The sequence below is a fragment of the Seriola aureovittata genome, chromosome 18 (genome assembly GCF_021018895.1).
Source record: "Seriola aureovittata isolate HTS-2021-v1 ecotype China chromosome 18, ASM2101889v1, whole genome shotgun sequence".
NCBI lineage: Eukaryota > Metazoa > Chordata > Actinopteri > Carangiformes > Carangidae > Seriola > Seriola aureovittata.
The window spans coordinates 23687213-23706313 of record NC_079381.1 but is presented as its reverse complement, the minus strand read 5'-3'; the positions used below and the strand labels follow the sequence as shown (position 1 = coordinate 23706313).

Genomic DNA, 19101 nt, shown 5'->3' with positions numbered 1-19101 from the left:
AACTAGATCCTTCAAAACCATCATACAGTTCAACCAACTGAGCAGGAGTGTCCACATACTTTTGGCCAAACACTGTTTTCATTTGTCTCATCCAGGTGGTGAAAACGCTGCAGACTCAGCAGAGAGCTGCAGCTGGAAGTGGCCCCTCCCTCCCCCGAGTGCACAGAGGGTGGACAGGGGGTCTTTGTGCTCACTCAGGGTGGGGCTCAGTGCAATTTGGTTTAATGACATGAATACACACACGCACACAAACACACACACTCACACACACATGCCTAACACTGGGACTTTAACATGCTGCAGCTCCACCCCAGCAGCTTTAATTATGTGCAGTAAGAACCATTCACAGTTCACACGTCAGTATTTTCACTCTTCACACAGACATTGTATTTTATTCTGTGTTTTTATCTTTTTGTATAATAACTTTCTTCTTTCTGAATCATCTTGATTTAAATGATGAGGATTTGACACAAACTTGGATTTTAGTTTTTATAAACCGGATTAAAATTCATCTGGAGCCTTTAAGTTCAAATCTAAAAGTTCAGCTCTCTGGTTCATGAGTCCTCCACCTACACCGGCTGCACGTGGACGCTTGGAAGTTGTTTCGGATAAAAGTGACAAATGAATAAATCTGTTTGAGCTCGGTGTTTGGTCTCCACCAGCTCCTGAGGGAAACATCTGGCTCTTTAGCTGCTGAACATGTGGAGCGTTTCGCAGCTGAGGTGTAAGAACCAGTGAAGCAGAGCAGTGAAGTCGTGTCTGGACGGACGAACTACGAGCTGAAACTAGACGTTCACATCGTCACGTTGTTTTCACATAAATGTATTGATGAGTCAGGGTGTGTTATAGTACAATGTTGGATCAGTGGCGTTCTCTCTGACGTCCTGTCTGAAGAACAGAGTCCAGATGTGGATCGTCACTGACCCTCCTCCACATCAGTCCAGCTCCTGAAAAGACTGAATCAGACTCTGTCAGGGTCAAAACAGGAGCCGCTTTGCTGAGGCCAGGACTGCACCTTACTCCACCCCCCCACCCCCCCCACCCCACCCCACCCCCGACTCCATCAGCCCACCCTGAACAGGACCGGACACACACACACACACACACACACACACATATATATATATATATATATACATATATGTACTGGCTGTTTGCACCACTCATACTCGGAGCTCACATGTGGCTTCCTGAAAAAGCTGCTTCTGTGCAGCCTGCTGATCCCCCCCCCCCCCCCCCCCCCCCATGTTCACCTCTGCAACAACAACTGAGTGAGGAACACTCCCCCAGGAGAGAGGAGGGAGGAGAGAGGGAGGAGGGAGGAGAGAGGAGAGAGGAGAGAGGAGGGAGGAGGAGGGAGGAGAGAGGAGGAGAGAGGGAGGAGGGAGGAGGGAGGAGAGAGGAGAGAGGAGGGAGGAGGAGGGAGGAGAGAGGAGAGAGGAGGGAGGAGAGAGGGAGGAGAGAGGAGGGAGGAGAGGAGAGGAGGAGAGAGGAGGGAGGAGGGAGAGAGGAGATGAGAGAGGAGAGAGCAGAGAGGAGGGAGGAGAGAGGAGAGAGGGAGGAGGGAGAGAGGAGGAGGGAGGAGAGAGGAGAGAGGAGGGAGGAGAGAGGAGGAGGGAGGAGAGAGGGAGGAGAGAGGAGAGAGGAGAGGAGGAGAGGAGGGAGGAGGGAGGAGAGAGGAGAGAGGAGAGAGGAGGGAGGAGAGGAGAGAGGAGAGAGGAGAGAGGAGGAGGAGAGGAGGGAGGAGAGAGGAGGGAGGAGAGGAGAGAGGAGGAGGAGGAGGAGAGAGGAGAGAGGAGAGAGGAGGAGGAGAGGAGAGAGGAGAGAGGAGAGAGGAGAGAGGAGGAGGGAGGAGAGGAGAGAGGAGGGAGGAGAGAGGAGGAGGGAGGAGAGAGGGAGGAGAGAGGAGAGAGGAGGGAGGAGAGAGGAGAGAGGAGGGAGGAGAGAGGAGAGAGGAGGGAGGAGGAGGGAGGAGAGAGGAGGAGAGAGGAGGAGAGAGGAGGAGGAGGAGGGAGGAGAGAGGAGAGGAGAGGAGAGAGGAGGGAGGAGGGAGGAGAGAGGAGAGAGGAGGAGAGAGGAGATGAGAGAGGAGAGAGCAGAGAGGAGGGAGGAGAGAGGAGGAGGAGAGAGGAGGAGAGAGGAGAGAGGAGGGAGGAGAGAGGAGAGAGGAGAGGAGGAGGGAGGAGGAGGGAGGAGAGAGGAGGGAGGAGAGAGAGGGAGGAGGAGAGGAGGGAGGAGAGAGGAGGAGAGAGGAGGGAGGAGGAGAGAGGAGATGAGAGAGGAGGAGAGGAGGAGAGAGGAGGAGGAGAGAGGAGGAGGGAGGAGGGAGGAGAGAGGAGGGAGGAGAGAGGAGGGAGGAGGAGGGAGGAGAGAGGAGGAGAGGAGGAGGAGGAGGAGGAGGAGAGAGGAGAGAGGAGGGAGGAGGAGGAAGGAGAGAGGAGGGAGGAGAGAGGAGGAGAGAGGAGGAGGAGAGGAGAGGAGGAGAGAGGAGAGAGGAGGGAGGAGGAGAGGAGGAGGAGAGGAGAGAGGAGGAGGGAGGAGGAGAGAGGAGATGAGAGAGGAGAGAGCAGAGAGGAGGGAGGAGAGAGGAGGAGGGAGGAGGGAGGAGAGAGGAGAGGAGAGAGAGGAGAGAGGAGGGAGGAGGAGGAGGGAGGAGAGAGGAGGAGAGAGGAGGAGGGAGGAGGGAGGAGAGAGGAGGAGAGAGGAGGAGGAGGGAGGAGAGAGGAGGAGAGGAGGAGGAGGAGGAGAGAGGAGGAGAGGAGAGGAGAGGAGGAGAGAGGAGAGAGGAGGAGAGGAGAGAGGGAGGAGGGAGGAGAGAGGAGGAGAGAGGGAGGAGGGAGGAGGAGGAGGAGAGGAGAGAGGAGGAGGAGGGAGGAGAGGAGAGAGGAGGGAGGAGAGAGGAGGAGAGGAGAGAGGAGGGAGGAGAGGAGGGAGGAGAGAGGAGGGAGGAGGGAGAGAGGAGATGAGAGAGGAGAGAGCAGAGAGGAGGGAGGAGAGAGGAGAGAGGAGGAGGAGAGAGGAGGAGGGAGGAGAGAGGAGAGAGGAGGGAGGAGAGAGGAGGGAGGAGAGAGCAGAGAGGAGTATTAAAGTCCCAAAAATTACAACATAGATTTACATCAGAACTTTATTGTTTCTTCTTTCCTCTCCCATGAATCATCTGACGACCCCTCAGACTTATGTGGTGACCCTTTGGAGGGGCCGGACCCCTAGGTTGGAAACCACAGGATTAAACTATCTAACTCCATATAAAGTCGCAGCTAAAGAAACATAAAATACTACTAACACATGATGCATCAGTATTAACAATCTAATCATGTAATAAAATAATATTAAATATTAAAATCAAGGAAATACTTTTACTTTTTTATACTTTTAATATATTTTAATGCCGATACTTTTACTTATTTCAAATTTAAAGTATTTTTACATTATTGTATTGTTATTTTTACTTAAGTAAAGGATCTGAATATTTCCATCAGTGTATTTTCAAATGTGTTTTATTGAGTCAAAGAAAATCATACATACAGTGAAATGTTGTATCAGTCATCATAAAATTATATTAATACACATCCACATTTATAAAAACAAACATATGATATGATGATGTGAGGATTGTCCAAGGTGAACATAAAAAATGAATAAATTAGTACACAAATAATTCAATATTTACATTCAGTGAAAATTTACATTTAAATTTATGTACGTGCTAAATAATAAATTAGATCAGTCTGAGTCTAAGAGTAGAAGCAGAACTCAGATGAGGTTTTCCAGGAGCAGGAGTTATCACCTCTGTTTTCTCTGTATGTGCTGTTTGTCTTTCAGGTGAAGCTCGTGTGAAAATGTTAAAATCCACTGATGAGGAAACGCGGAGGGAGGAAACGAGTCACAGAGAAGAGGAAACAGAGGACGACAGACTGAAGCTTCTCCTGGGACGAGGTAAGACTTCTTCTATCTCAGCTCACACATGTGAGACAGGAGACGCTCCGGGAGATAAGCTGAGACCCGGCGGCACCTACTTCACCACAGGACTGACACCGCCGCTGAGAACTCTCTGTGGGAAATACCTGATAGTGCTGAAGAGGATGTCACGGGTCAACCAGGGACCAAAGCCTTTGAAGAGGCTGGATTTATGTGGATAAGGTCGATCGACAGCTCGGGAAAAATGTTTCTGCCTTACAAACATTTATTCACGACCTGCCGTTAGATAATAATGTGAAACTATGTGAGGAAACTCCCAAGAAAAATTCCTGGAAAGTGTCAAATCATATAATTTATTAATATATAAAGCTGCAGGTAGCCAAACAATTATTTTCATTATCATTTGATCTGCTGTTATTTTCTATATTAATCATTAAATTATTCACTTGTTTAAAACTGTTTGTATCAGAGTCAATTATTATAATGTATGACAAAGAGAAGCAGCTGCTTAAAATAGAAAAATTAAAATCAACTAATTAATGTACTGCTCGTGACAGCTCTAAGTGTCATGTGAACAAAAAGGGTGATAAAAGTAAGAACATACCTTCTAGTGCCGTTGTTCCCAACCTATGGGCCGCGGCCCCCTGGTGGGTCGCCAAGGTGTTGCAGATGGGCCCAGAAATCATTTGCAAAATAGTGTGAAAAAATATAATTAGAAAAAAAATAAAAAAAATAAAAACAAAAATATACATGATTTTTTTCTATGTTTCAAAATGAAATGATTTTTAAAAACATTAAATTAAATTAAATTGCAGCCCCTGAGACTGTGGAGCCTCCTACATGTTTCAGTTCAGTCCTGAATGTTGGATCATTACCATTCAAATAAAAGGTGCTTTGAGAAGGTGTTGGCATCATTTGGCCTCCGTATTGTTTCGGGGGCGGATGTGGGCAGCCAGCATTTTTGAGATTTTCAAGTGGCCATGAGTTGGAAAAGGTTCAGGTACATGGACTAAGGGGAAACTAAAGACTCCATTAGGAGTGACTGCACATCGGCAGAGATGAGTCTTTCTGATTCCTCAGTATAGAGACGTTTGTATGTCGGTTCCTTTCTTGAGTTAAATGTGGATTTAAGTTTAAAGAGTTGGAGAAACATTTTGTGTTTGATATTTTTCCAAGTGACAGAGGAAAGAGAGAGTTGCTGTTACAGAGGGAGGAGGAGGAGGTGGACGGACGGAGACTGTTGTTTGTTTCCTGTTTCCAGCTGTCAATGTTTCTGTCCTTGGTTCTTTCATGTTCTTATATTTAAAGCGATTCATCAGCCTCTCCTCCTCCTCCTCCTCCTCCTCCTCCTCCTCCTCCCCCCAGCATCTATCTCTCTGCTGAGGCCCAGTCTGAGACGACCCAGACCAGCAGCAACAAGAGGCCTCTGTGTGCTGTTCCACAGGAGACTGTTGGTGGTGAAGTCAGTCCTACCAGAAACACTCTTGTGACGGTTTGGTGGAGGTATGAATGTGTGTGGCTCTGTTCTGCCCTGTCAGTCTCAACTGGAAATGTGAGGCAGTTACAGCCAAGTGGTGTTTCCTCAGGGGGTAAAACAGCAAGGTGGGCGACTCTGTGTTGCCAAACAGCTCGTTAAAGGCCTGGAACCAACCAGTTGTCATAAAAGAAGCCAAAGGTAGGTCCAATATTTTCTTTAAATAACAGGATGCTTTGGAAAGGAACACAAATGAATGGGAGTCCAGGCTCCAAATGAAGAACATGATGGAGGAGAGACGACAGGATCTGTCACTCGGTCCAACCCGAGTGATCCATGAGGCTCAGACCGACACACGAGAGCTGGGTCGGGGGGTCGACTCGCCCCTTCTCAGCTGCCAGTGATTTACTGTAGTTTCAGTCATAATAGATGCAACACTCAACTGTGACCAGCAGAGGTCAGTGAAGCGGCAGTGTTGATTTAGAGGAAAGGTTAACAGTGCAGGAAGAGATGGTTGGACGTGTTATCTGAAGTATAAAACACATAGAGAAGAGCTGAAGAAGGAAATAAAGAAATGTGTGGTTGGAGTATTGAATCTTGAGGATTTAGCGCTGAGGAAGAAAAATATAAAACCCTGTTTGAGTTTTTTTTTTTTTTTTAAAGAAACTGAGTCAGTAAAGAGTATCTATCTATTTATTCAATTTTTATTTTTGTTGTATTTTTCTAGACTAACTTTGGCCCACGAAAGTAAGTGGCTGTAATGCACCTAAAAAACGCTTGTTCCCTCCATTCCCTCCCACCTAAGGCGAAAGAAATTCATTTTAAGATATTAAACTACTTTTATCCTTGTATGTAATAATGTAATAATTGTACTTCCTGCAATTCCAACATTGAGACCATAGAACATCTCTTTATTATTATTATTATTATTATTATTATTATTATTATTATTATTATTATTATTATTATTATTATTATTATTATTATTATTATTATTATTTAACAAGGACAGAATGCAATTATCACACTATTCTAACTCTAAATTATAAAAACATGAAATTTGTTCTCCAAATGGAAAACAAAAAATGGAGTTTGGGAATAATAACTTAATACTTTTAGCAAAGTACGTCATGCATGAATGTAATTTCTTAAAAACTACACCTATATTTGATGCCTATATAAATAAAATAATATTGTATAAAAATATGTCAAATGTTGTAATATTAAAATATGAATATCTATGCACTTTTAATACCTGACTGACTTATGTTTAATAATTTTTGTTTAGTTTTCATATTATTTATTTTCTTTCCTCTGACCTATAATGCTCTTATTCGTTTTTACTACTTGCTCAGTTATTTCTATTGTGTCTGCATTTATCTTACAGAAGAAGAAGAAGAAGAAGAAGAAGAAGAAGAAGAAGAAGAAGAAGAAGAAGAAGAAGAAGAAGAAGAAGAAGAAGAAGAAGAAGAAGAAGAAGAAGAAGAAGAAGAATCCAGTCCAGTCCAGTCCAGTCCAGTCCAGTCCAGTAGGTGGCGGTAATGCGCCTGTAAACTGGTTGCTAACCGCCAATCAAACCAAAGAAAGACGCCGAAGAAGAAAACGCACGGATTTGTTTTGTTGTGAGGACGCTGGTGTCTGTGTTGATCGACAACAACGTTTGAATTTACGATCTTAAAAGTCTTCAAATCCACCGACAATGAGTCTGTCTCGAAGGTAAACCAGTCTGACTCCGCCGCTCTCTTCATTTTCTCCATCGCAGCTCATTTTAATGCGCCAGCAGCAACACGAAGGCTAGCTAATTCACGTTAGCTAGCGTTAGCATGTTTGGCTATTTGAAAACAGAATGATCTCATTCACTAAATTACAGTTGAAGTGAATCTTAATGCAGCTGTTAGAGGTAACGAAAATTTAACGGGTGTTACAGTAAATCCCCATCAGATTTTGGGACCTCTACAGTAATTTCTGCTGCAGTTTAATGTCACCACAGACGCGTTTTTATCGCATATCTTAATTAAATAGCTAAAAATTGTAGTAGGTACGCTGCATTCACGTGCACCTCGGATAATCCCATTTCCAGTGTTTGAGTTGTTCTTCTGACTTTGGTGTGTTCACGTGCTTTAAATCAACATGATGTTTTGCATTTTATTGATCTGAACATTAAATCACGTTGATAGCTGTTTCCACTATTTGCGTTAGTTATTATCATGGTCACAGCTAATAAATAACTTTTCTAACTAATCCAACTCACTCTATGTTGACAGCACCTAGTGGTTACAACCCAATACAAATTATTATATTAAATGTTAGCATAAAGTATTATATGCAATACGTGAATTTGTACCGTTTATCAAAAGTTCCCAGCATCAACCAAACATTGACAAGTCCCTGAGTTGTTGTTCCGAGTTCAGTTTTCACAAATAGAATAAAAGTTTTGCAACTCTGAAATTGTGTTTTTAAACAATCTTCAACTTTTTTGGGATAAGGTAGTCTATATTTGATATGTTTTCACAAATAGAGCAAAGATTTTACAAATTTGAAATAGTTTTATAGTCTTTTTATGCTGTCTTTGTTAATGTAGTCCTCCATTTGAAGTTAAGGTATAGTGGTTTTTGTATGTTTTTGTTTGTTGCTCACAGAATTAGTTGTAACACTGGCGTCTATCTTTCCAGAACGGAGCTTGTGGCCGACAAAACCAAATGTAAGAGAAAGAAAGAACTCACCAAGGATCAGAAACATGAAATCAATGAATCCCTCGAGTTGTTGGACACTGACAAAGATAAAGAAATTGATTACCACAAGTTGAAGGTGAGCAACAGAGACAAACACCAAGCCATAAAGTCTGAGGAGCTCTCTGTAGACCTCCGTGATAAAATTGTGGCGAGGCATAAATCAGGGCAAGGCTATAAAACCATTTCTAAAGCTTTGAGTGTTCCCAGGAGCACAGTGGCGTCTATAATAGTGAAATGGAAGAAGTTTGGAACCACCAGGACTCTTCCTAGAGTTGGGCGTCCGGCAAAACTGAGTAACAGGGCAAGAAGGGCCTTAGTCAGGCAGGTGACCAAGAATCCAACGGTCACTCTAACAGAACTTCAGAAGTTCACTGTAGAGATGGGAGATCCAGCCGGAAAGACGACCATCTTAGCAGCTCTCCACAAATCAGGTTTTTATTGTAAAGTGGCAAGACAGAAGCCACTGTGAGTAAAAGACACATGACAGTCTGCTGGAGTTTGTCAAACACCGTTTAAAGGACTCAGGAAAGACTCTCTGGTCTGATGAGACAAAAACTGAACCCTCTGGGCAGAACTCCAAACACCAGGCTCTGCTCATCACCTGGCTAACACCAGCCCTACAGTGAAGATGGTGGTAGCAGCATCATGCTATGGGGGGGGGGGGTGGCTTCTCAGCGACAGGACCAGGGAGACTGGTCAGAACTGAAGGAAGGATCAATGCAGCCAAATACAGAGAGATACTTGAAGAAAACTTCCTCCAGACTCCATGTGACCCAGGACTCGGATGACAGTTCATCTTTCAGCACAACAATGACAACAATGCCAAAGCCTAGACCGAAACCCGAGGGGGCTGAAGATGTCAGTTAAGACGCTTCACATGAAGTCTGACAGGAAGAATGTAATAAACTGTCCATATCCAGGTGTGAAAAACCTGTAGAGACTTAACCAAGAAGACACGAAGCTGTAACTGCTGCCAAAGCAGCTTCCCCAATATTCTCGATGACTGGTCTGAATACTGTAGTAAATGGTAGATTTAAGTTTTTGATTTTTTTTTTTTTTTAAATAAAATTTCAAAACTTTCTAAACGTGTTGACTTTTTTCATCAGATAGATAGATAAATAGATAACAATAATAGTTGAACAGTATTAATTATGGATAAAATGGAAATACAATTAAATCTGCAACATAATAAAAGGTGCAAAAAGTCTGAATAATTTCTGAATGGTACTGTCCACCTTAGTTGGTTCTCAATAAAGTTTGTTGAAAAAAACAAAAAAAAAGAAGCTATGACGTAAAACCAATCAGATAACACTTTGCTGCTGCCCGGTAACAGCCGACCAATGGGAGGCTTCTGAGGGAGCGCGGATAAACGTATCTGTTGTGTTGCCGGTCTCTGGCTTCTCTGTGTTTAACGTTGGATTTTAAGGTTTTATAAATCTCCAAATCCACCGACAATGAGTCTGTCTCTGAGGTAAACCCGTCTGACTCCACCACCCTCTTCATTTTCTCCGTTACAACTCATTTCAAATCGCTAGCAGTAGCACGAAGGCTAGCTCATTCACGTTAGCTCGCGTTAGCACGGCCGGCTGTTTGAAAACAGAAACATCCCCAAAATTAGCTCATTCACGAAGTTACAGTTTGGAAGTAGTTGGTGTCATGGCCAATTTTTTTGCGTTTTTTAAGTTTAAAGTGAATCCTCTGTCCTTTCAAATGTTTTTATTGTCGCTCTGTATCACTTTACTTTGTTAGCTAAAAGTCCGATGATTACCTCTGTGACCCGAGTGTGTGCTAATACTCGAGAGGCACAAACTGAACTTAAATGACAACTGCTGGTTTCGAGTTTGGACCTTGCCTGAGGTGGTGAAGCAGTGAAGTTGCCCCTTTTTATGTGTTTTCACAAATATAATAAATAGTTTCACAACTTTTTAAAACAGTCTTTAGCTTTTCTGGGACAGTCTAGTCCAGATTTGACAAGTCCAGGTATAGTAGGTTGTGATCTAGACCCGGTCTTATGTGGTGAAATCACAAACCTGAACTTGCGTTTTACATTTCCGGTTACTGGAGTCTACCTGTTCATCAAATCCAAGTTTGAAGGAGTACATTTTTTTTATTTATTTATTTTTATTGTTGTTGTCTGGATAGAAAAATGGTGAAATCGAAAGTCCCTGCTTTTATAAATAAAATCAAAGTTTCAAAAATATGAAAGTGGGTGAAGGAGTAAAGCTTTAATGAAGATGTGTAACATCCTTTCACATTGATAACTGGATTAAAATATGGTTGGCATATGTAATTTAACCTTCCCTTTTAACTGGCAAATGGGAATCTATGAAAAACTTCAGCTTTGTCTACTTAAACTAGTGTTTAGTATTTAAATAGGTTCAAATCTGTGACTCCTCTGATGCTCTGACACTAGAGGATCACCTTTATGGAAGAGGTGTTGACCAAATATAAACAGACCTATACACGCTGTGCAATCACAGCCATCTAAATTTGTGACCCTAACTTTGGCAATTCCATTTTTTTCCTGCTATATTTGATAAAGTATAATAAAATGTTTGCAGTAGTAATAACGCTGAACTAGTTGTAACACTGGTGTCTGTCTTTCCAGAACGGAGCTCGTGGCCGACAAAACCAAACGTAAGAAGCGGAGAGAGCTGACCGAGGATCAGAAACATGAAATCAAAGAAGCTTTCGAGTTGTTCGACACCGACAAAGACAAAGAAATTGATTACCACGAGCTGAAGGTGAGCAGCCAGGGGCACCAGTCAGTCAGATATTTTATTCAATACTCATGACCTTCACTGACTTTAAAATACTATTCATATTTTAATTTAATTCACATTCAAACATGTTGTGAAGATGCTTTTGATTAATGTACCATCAGTAATGAATAATGGAAAAATAACTTAATAAATACAACCTCACAGAGGACCTTTTTATTTATTAAAAACCTTTTTAGTCATTTGTTTACTAAGATAGAAAATCTAAGTAAAGCAGCTTCTGTCTCACATCTTTTCACAAGACTGTGGTCGGGACAACCAGGGCTGAGGTTGTTGTTAATTAGTGGGTTAATCTCTGTCTCTCGTGGCCAAAACTCACTGTAAATGGTTTTTATCACAATATTTATCAAACTTTCCAGAGATACAACTATTAAAGAAGATATGTGGAAAAATTACCTGTTGCTGCTTAATTTTATGTTGATCAACTAATCAATTTATTCATTAATCGTCACAGTTCTAATCATAACATGGCTCTAAGACTCAATTCATCCGTTCACGTCTTCACACACAGTTCACATCATTTTCAAAAGGCAGAATGTTTGTCTGTCTCTGGGACGCCATGAGGGAACTTCTTCACATTTGGTGCAAACATTCGCTTGGACTCCGGGATGAACTGATTAGATTTTGCCAGTCAAAGGTCAACTTAACTGTGACATCATAATGTTCTGCAAAAAAACCTTTGGCCATTATTCAACCGTGTAGCTCAGGAACAAAAGGAGAGATTGTCACCATCTTTCCTACAACTCCCCTGGTTGCCGGGAGGCTGGGGTCGATATTTGATAATATCAAATATCATCATATTTAATTCTTCTTTTGCAGTTTTGCACAGTCTGTCTTCATCTCACTGCTTTGCTTTACTGTACATTGTATCTTGGCATGTGACAAATAAAACTTTGAACTGCTGTTTATGGGCAGCATTGTTTATACCTGAAACATAAAACTCAATAATATACTTAATTAATGTGTGATTTTAAAAAAACAAAAAACAACTGAAACATGAAATACAAAAAATGTATTGATATAATTTCTCATGATATTTGGGCCGACCTGTATGGAGATATTGCATTTCGGATATCGCCCGAGCCGAGTTGGCGGAGGCATACAATGCTGCCGACACTTTCTCTGGTGCATTAGGAGGAAGGTGACGCCCTCTATGAAGGAGTGAATTTATTGAAGATACCAATGTGATTTAACAACCAGGTGGGTTCGAGAATCTTATCAAGCAGCACAGAGACCCAAACCATTAATAAACGAGGGTGTAAATGAATCCATCGATCGAGAAGTGTTCAGATCCTTAAGGTATATCGGTTAAATGTATATCACAGTCAAAAATTCCCAACAGGTGGCAATGCGTGCGCTCGGCTTCGAAGTGAAGAAAGTGGATGTTCTGAAGATTCTTAAAGACTATGACCGAGAGGGAAACGGAAAAATAACATTTGAGGATTTCAACGAAGTGGGTGAGTTTCAGTTCAACTGAATCTCCATGTAGAGAGACACTGATGAATCGTGACGCACGGTCTGAACAAATGTGTAAATCCTGAACACGTTCACGTCTCTCTGCAGTGACTGATCGCATCCTGGAGCGAGACCCGAGGGAGGAGATCATGAAAGCCTTCAAGCTGTTCGACGACGATGAATCTGGAAAGATCAGTCTGAGGAACCTGAGGCGAGTCGCTCGAGAGCTCGGGGAGAACATCAGCGACGACGAGCTGCGCAGCATGATCGACGAGTTCGACACCGACGGAGACGGTGAAAGTAAGTGATCAGTACCACGGTCTGCTGGTCGTTCCTAGGTCTCTGCCGGTGACCAAAGGTAACCTTCACTGACCTACTGAGATCAGACAGGAAGCATCATTAGTGTCTTTAGATCTCAAACATTTTTATCAGAAAGCTTTTATGAGTGTTGGAGAGGTTTTTTATTTTCCCACGATACGGACAGTTTATATTTTCATGTAATTTACTTCTGTTTTATGATGTTTGTTTTTCTTTTGTTTTTAATCCCCCCTTTTCTTTTTGTAAAGCACTTTGTGACCTGGTTAATAAAAGTGCTATATAAATAAAGTTTATTATTATTATTATTATTATTGTGAGTCTGTGCAATGTTCCAGTTCAACATGATTCATTTATGACTTCAGGCACATGGCAGATACATGGACAGATGTAAATACTGTTATTCTCAGTGACTGATAATTAAAAAACAATCGTTAGTTTTTCTTCCTTTATTATTTTTAATAATAATAACTTTATTTATATAGAACCTTTAAAAACAGAGTTTAAAAAGTGCTTTGACAAACAAATCAAAAGCAGTGATGGTCAAAAGCAGGACAGAGATAAGGTAGAGTTACAGAGGGAGGACAAATAATATAATTCAGTATAAATAAGGATAATTAGAGGGAGTGAAACCAATAAAAGGGCGACGATAAAAAGACGACATCACATAAAATGTGTCTTTAAAAATATTCAAAATGAGCATTAATGTTTAAAGTTATTTCCTGCCTGAACTCTGTCTCTCTCTTCAGTAAACCAGGATGAGTTTGTCACCATCATGACTGGAGACTCCTGATGAGGAGTCCTCACCTCTGAAGGAGGTTTATGGAAGCCGGGGACGTTTGTGTCGGAGTGGTCGTCCACACCGAGAGAAACTGAGTGAACATCTGTGAGTGAGTGAGTGAGTGAAGGTGAACGAGTGTCGACACTGACACACAGGTTCCTCTCGGGGCTCTGAAGTAGACTGGAGTTGGACCCTGATTCATTATTTGAAAGGTCTGGACTGTGACACGTTCAACATCGACCTCACCGCTCGGGCCAGACGAGCTGTAAACTGTTGTTAAAGCCTTTTATTCACCGTGTTGTCGACTTCTACGTGTTTCTGTTTTTAACTTTAACTGTAACTTCACCTCAGAAGTGTCAAAGATCAAACCAGCTCTGACGGATTAGATGCTGTTAGTGTCTGTGATTCTGTCTGTGTCTGTCTTCGTACTGTAGACTGAGCAGTTTACATATTGTGAATGTTTGAATGTGATATTTATTTTGTACTAAATAAATCAGTTTGCCAGCAAATGTTTTTGTAAACGCTTTATTTAGGATTTAGGATTCTGCAAACCCCAAGGTGTCGGGCACATCTGAAAAATACAAAACTCTACGTGAAACACAGTTTATTTATCTAAAAATAAATTGAAGCAGATGGAAAATTAAAAAGAATCTTAGTGATTTCATTCAATTTTACACATTAGGTTCATCAAATATTAATTTCATCAAAGGATGTTATTCGGGGGGGGGGGGGGGGGGGGGCGTGCTGGTCGTGTGGCTCAGTGTTTGACTTCAAATGGAGAAAAGTCCAACAGTGAAACATGAAGCTTTACTTGAACCGTGGAGGCGTGGCTTCCCACGTGTGTGAAAATGTGTTTTTAAAGACTGACATCAGGTTTCTGGACCGTCGCGACATCTTGGACACGTCCAGGACAAATGTTTGGGACAAATTTGACGAGTAATTCAGTTCAGTAAAGTTGATAAATATCTTCCATTAGTGTCTCCACATATTTTTTACAGCCATGTAAAAAATATGTGTACGTTGTACGTGGTCGTTTTCCGTGTATTTGTAGTTGCTGTAGTTTTGCATCTCTTTAAGATCCTTTCTTGTCTCTTTGGGACCATTTGTGTCTCTCTGTGGTTGTTTTGCATGTATTTGTAGTTGTTTTGTGTCTCTGAGATTTTTCTTGAGTCTTTGAGGCCATTTTTTGTCTCTTTGTGGTTGTTTTTTTGCCTCTTTAGTGATGATGGATTAGAATATGTTTCAGACTGCTGTCACACTTTCTCAGGACATTACGTCTTGATACGTCCAACTCTGCTTGTCTTCCTGTCAGACGTCAGTTTGTCGTTGCCGGCTCCGTCCTGCGGTCTCGGTGCTGTCCAGCAGAGGGAGTCAGTGGTTCACGACTCCACTTGAAGCCTGAATCAGTCCCAGAACATTCAAACTATCTTCTTTTCTTTTTTCGGCACCATTGTGAAATTTGCATTCACACCGATCAGAGCAGGTCGGATAGAAACGACCAGCTTCACTTCATCTTTGTAAATAATAATTTAGTTAATTTAGTGCCCGTCCTGATTTACAGACGTAACGAGCAGCTGAGCTTCTGATTAATAAGTGTTGTGACATTAACAACAACAAACAGATGATAAAAGAGACAACTCTTCACCGCAGTGGACTCAAACCCCGACAGTCTACATGAGGACATCACTGGGAAGACGTCCCGTGCGCTGATGATGTATGTGTTGAAATAATGAACAGAGATGCACAACACTGACCACAAACTCCCTTTAGGCGGATCCTGCTGCGCTCCCTGTCATTTGTCCCCCCGCAGACCTTCACATGTTGGTGTAGATGATCACCAACTTCACTTTTCATCTGTCTCGGCCTCCGTCTGCTGCTCACATGATGAAGAGGCCTGCGGTTTGCTAACCCAGTTTGCTTTGGTAACAACTTGAGCCAATCACACAATGACAGAGCAGAGGACTCGGCGGTTTTTCTCCTGTGGGAGACAAATGAAAGTGATGCAGTAATAAAAGGCTGAGAAACACACACACACACACACACTGCAGGGATTGTGTTACCGAGTGTGTGCGCTCGGGCTGAAGGTCAGCACCGACGTTGATTATCAGAACCTGCATCTGGTCTTCACCGCGGGGACAGACATCATGACTTGCCCTTGCACTGGCACATGCTCAGCTGTTGGTCCCTGGACCGGAGCAACACATGCTCCAGAAATAAACCAACCCAGTTCCTCCCCAGTTACAACCTCAAAGTCGCCCCCCTGTGGTTTCCACTATATGACTCTGCACACACACTCGTTCGTATTGCTGGTAATTATCTGTGTTGATGAGACTTCTAAAAATACCCCAGTCTGGCGAAGGCGGCCTGCAGGGTCTGATTGCTCTCTGGTTAGGGGTAATAGCAGAGGTTAGCTTAGGCTCCACATTTAGATGGGCTAATGGGATGAGAGCACATTGACTGATGTTTTCTAAACTGCTGGAGTTTTGACTTTGAGGATTCTCCTCGCTGCTTCTCGTAACGATCCCCGGGACGTTCAGCGCAGGAAAGACTGACAAACAACATCCTGTTGATGAATATCCAGCACGTTCTATACTGTTTTATACCAAAAGAGAAACAAGATCAACGCTGCACCGCCAAGACAGATCGTTGTCTGTTTTATCTTATAGCAAAATATCAAGTCTGCATGTAAAATTTACAATAATTAGAAAACAAAGACCAATTAAGATGCAGCAATGAAAGAAGTTTTTATTATCAGGAAAATGTATTTAAAGAATCAAAAATAAAAGCACTGAATCTTTAGATTATTATTACCCACGCATTAATATTTAAGCAGCATTTAACAGTAAATTTATTCACTTTACTGTAATTTAATACAAGGAAAAGCTGAAGTTCGTCACATTGCAGAAGCTGAAACCATGAAAAATGAATCAACTAATAGTTTGAGATCAAATTCTATAAACTGTTTAATAGTTTAATTCTTTACAGTGCGTCATATTTTTAAAGTTCTTTCTTCAGTATGTAAAATCTTAATTTATGCCTCTTTATACTTTAATTTCAGATGATGATTAAATTAAATTAAATAAAAGAAAAAGTCGAAACAATATCACTAATGATGATGATGATGTTGAATCTGTTCAAACTTACTTAAGACACAACTTTAAATTAATATTATTTATATTGTATTTTTCAGGAAGTCCATAAATGGAAATCTTTGGGTTTTTATTTTAATGCAAATTATATTTTTTCCGCTTGAACGTCGTTTTAGCCGCTGAAGAAGAGATGGCATATTTACATTTTAAATCACAAAAATACGATATAATCTTTTTCTTCTCACATCTACAACATCTACAACAAAACGTCCAGAGTTATAACGGAGTGTTTTTACACACTTCAGGAGCCTCGTACTCGTCCCACCGCCGTCTCGTGTGGACACAGTTGCAGGTTTCCGTGTTCTCATGTTTGCTCAGTCGCCTCTGAAGTGTCTGATTGGTAACCAGAGTCAGAGTTCAGCTCTCGTGTCCACCTGTCAGTCATTAGGCGAGCTATGTCGACCATGTGACAACACTTACCCTCTGACCCCAACTGAGACAAGGGAACATGGAGGGTGGGGTGTTGCGGTTTGAGGGGGGGGGGGGGGGGGGGGCTGTTTGCTGAAGGTTTGGTTGGTTTGGATCTGAGACGGCGTGAAGCTTCATTCACGTAGAAACTCATCAGTCATTCAGATGAAACGATGATTCGTACAGAGACGCGTGTTCAGGCTGATCCTCTGTGTTTATGACGCGTGTCAGCTGGACGTGACACCGGCGTCCAGGTGGGGGCCGTGACCTTTGACCCTTCCCGTACAAGTGGCCTCAACCCGCATGGCCGCCGTGAGTGGGAGCCTCAATGTAAAATGACTGGCATCTCAAACAGCTCATCAGTGTTTCCAAGAGCATGTGAGAAAGAATTTAGAATATATCGTTTTTTTTTCTTAATTCTTCCTTCACTTTTTGTAATTTGTAATAGAACTGAAATGATCAGTTGATTAATCAATGAATCAACATAAAAACATCCTCCAATATTTTTACTTACGATTTATGTCTCTCCTTATTACAGTCCTGCGTCTCTACTCTCCCCCCTCCCCTCCCCCAAACGAAGACAATACAAATCCAGTGATTACAGCTCAGACTAAAATTAACTTCTCAAATCACAAACTTCATACAAACAGTTTCTTCCATTTGTTCCATGTTGTTACTGTAAAGAAGTAAACTGTTCCAGCTTCTCAGAGTCGTCTGCGACACTACAGTGAATATTTGACTGTTTTCACCTGCTGGTTCAACAGAGGAAACTGTGCTGTAATGCTCATTGTAGCTGAAACAATCACAATCTGCCAGTTCAACAGTTATCTGATTTACAGATAATTAATTGGCAACTATTTTAAAAACAAAAAGTCCTTTTTTAAGCGAAAGGGCCAAATATATTAAACTGGTTCCATCTTCTTAAACATGGATATTTGCTGGTTTAATTGGTCGTCTATAGCTGGAAAAAAATTCAGCAATTTTGAGAAATCATCCCGTAAAATTATAGATCAAACAATTGAATTAATTTATCAAAGCAAAAGTATCTGCAGATTAATGATAAAAACAACCGAAGCTCTTTGATGTACATTACGGATGAAGCTAATTAATTATTTGATTTGTTGACAGAAATAAAATATGTGGTTAATCATCATTTTGATGCTTCATTAAGTTAATTATTATGAAAAATGGCAAATATTTCCAGCATCTACAAAGTGAGAAATTTGCTGCTTTTAAATCACTGGAAACTGAATATTTTTGTTGGACCAACAAAACAAGAGAGACACTTGGAAACTTGCACATTTCTCAAACATTTTATAACCGAATTAATTAATTCATAATAAAAAAAAAAAATTAAAAAAATCAACAGAATTATCAATAGTTAATTCATATTCACAGAATCAACATTTGTATTTATGTGCTGTGAAATGCAGGTTGTTAAAAAGCTTAGTGAGCAATAATGAAAAATAATTACAACAAGAGTAAAGATAGAAAGTTATACATTAGAAAAAGAAACAAAGGATAAAAATTCTAAGGTAAAATATATAATATATACATATATATACTATATATATATATATATGTGTGTGTATATACTGTATATAATTTTTAAAAAATTGTTTGTTGGTGTATAAAAATTTAAAAATAACTACAGTATGTTACAGTTTTAAATCAAACTGCATCATTCATACATACAGTAAATGAATAAATATAGAATCTGACAAACAACAACTAGGAAATCAATAGCAATGGATGGATTTCTGGGGGGGGGGTCTACAGGGGCACAATCCATAAATCCATGTAAATAAATGTGATATTTCAGGATGTGTTCACTTCACACGACATGTCACTATTACTTAATGTAAGTGTACATAATTCTGTCGAGGTCTTACCACAGAAATAGAAATAGTGGGTAAACTTCACTTGTTCTTCCTCAGTGTAAAATAACAAAATAGGGCGACCTGATAGCGGAGTGGTCAGGGCGCATACCCACATGGGTGTAAATACCCCGAGTCCCTGGTTTGATTCCCAGCTGGCCAGACCATTTGCTGCATATCATTCCCCTCCCCTCCCTCCCCACATTTCCTGT

General features: G+C 41.4%; 2 protein-coding genes and 1 long non-coding RNA gene across 3 annotated transcripts; 2 read left to right on the top strand and 1 right to left on the bottom strand.

Annotated features, from left to right (window-relative positions):
- Positions 1-6886: 6886 nt before the first annotated feature.
- On the top strand, positions 6887-9223 carry LOC130186951 (centrin-3-like). The gene is made up of 2 exons (XM_056404329.1): positions 6887-7108; positions 8065-9223. The coding sequence occupies exons 1-2, from the start codon at positions 7092-7094 to the stop codon at positions 8591-8593; spliced, it is 546 nt and encodes a 181-aa protein (XP_056260304.1). The 5' UTR covers positions 6887-7091; the 3' UTR covers positions 8594-9223.
- Positions 9224-9462: 239 nt separating this feature from the next.
- On the top strand, positions 9463-13964 carry cetn3 (centrin 3). Its single transcript, XM_056404330.1, has 5 exons — positions 9463-9595; positions 10733-10868; positions 12247-12361; positions 12468-12659; positions 13424-13964. Exons 1-5 carry the CDS (start codon positions 9579-9581, stop codon positions 13465-13467), a joined length of 504 nt encoding a protein of 167 aa, XP_056260305.1. The 5' UTR covers positions 9463-9578; the 3' UTR covers positions 13468-13964.
- LOC130186953 (uncharacterized) lies at positions 13965-15626 on the bottom strand. The gene is made up of 2 exons (XR_008830366.1): positions 15516-15626; positions 13965-15433 (listed from the first exon to the last, which is right to left on the bottom strand). It is a non-coding gene; the product is annotated as an uncharacterized LOC130186953 (long non-coding RNA).
- Positions 15627-19101: the final 3475 nt, after the last annotated feature.

Coding starts and splice junctions, on each gene's coding strand:
- cetn3 (XM_056404330.1), top strand. Junction 12,362..12,467: donor TGAGGATTTCAACGAAGTGG/GTGAGTTTCAGT, acceptor GTCTCTCTGCAG/TGACTGATCGCATCCTGGAG. Junction 12,660..13,423: donor CACCGACGGAGACGGTGAAA/GTAAGTGATCAG, acceptor CTCTCTCTTCAG/TAAACCAGGATGAGTTTGTC.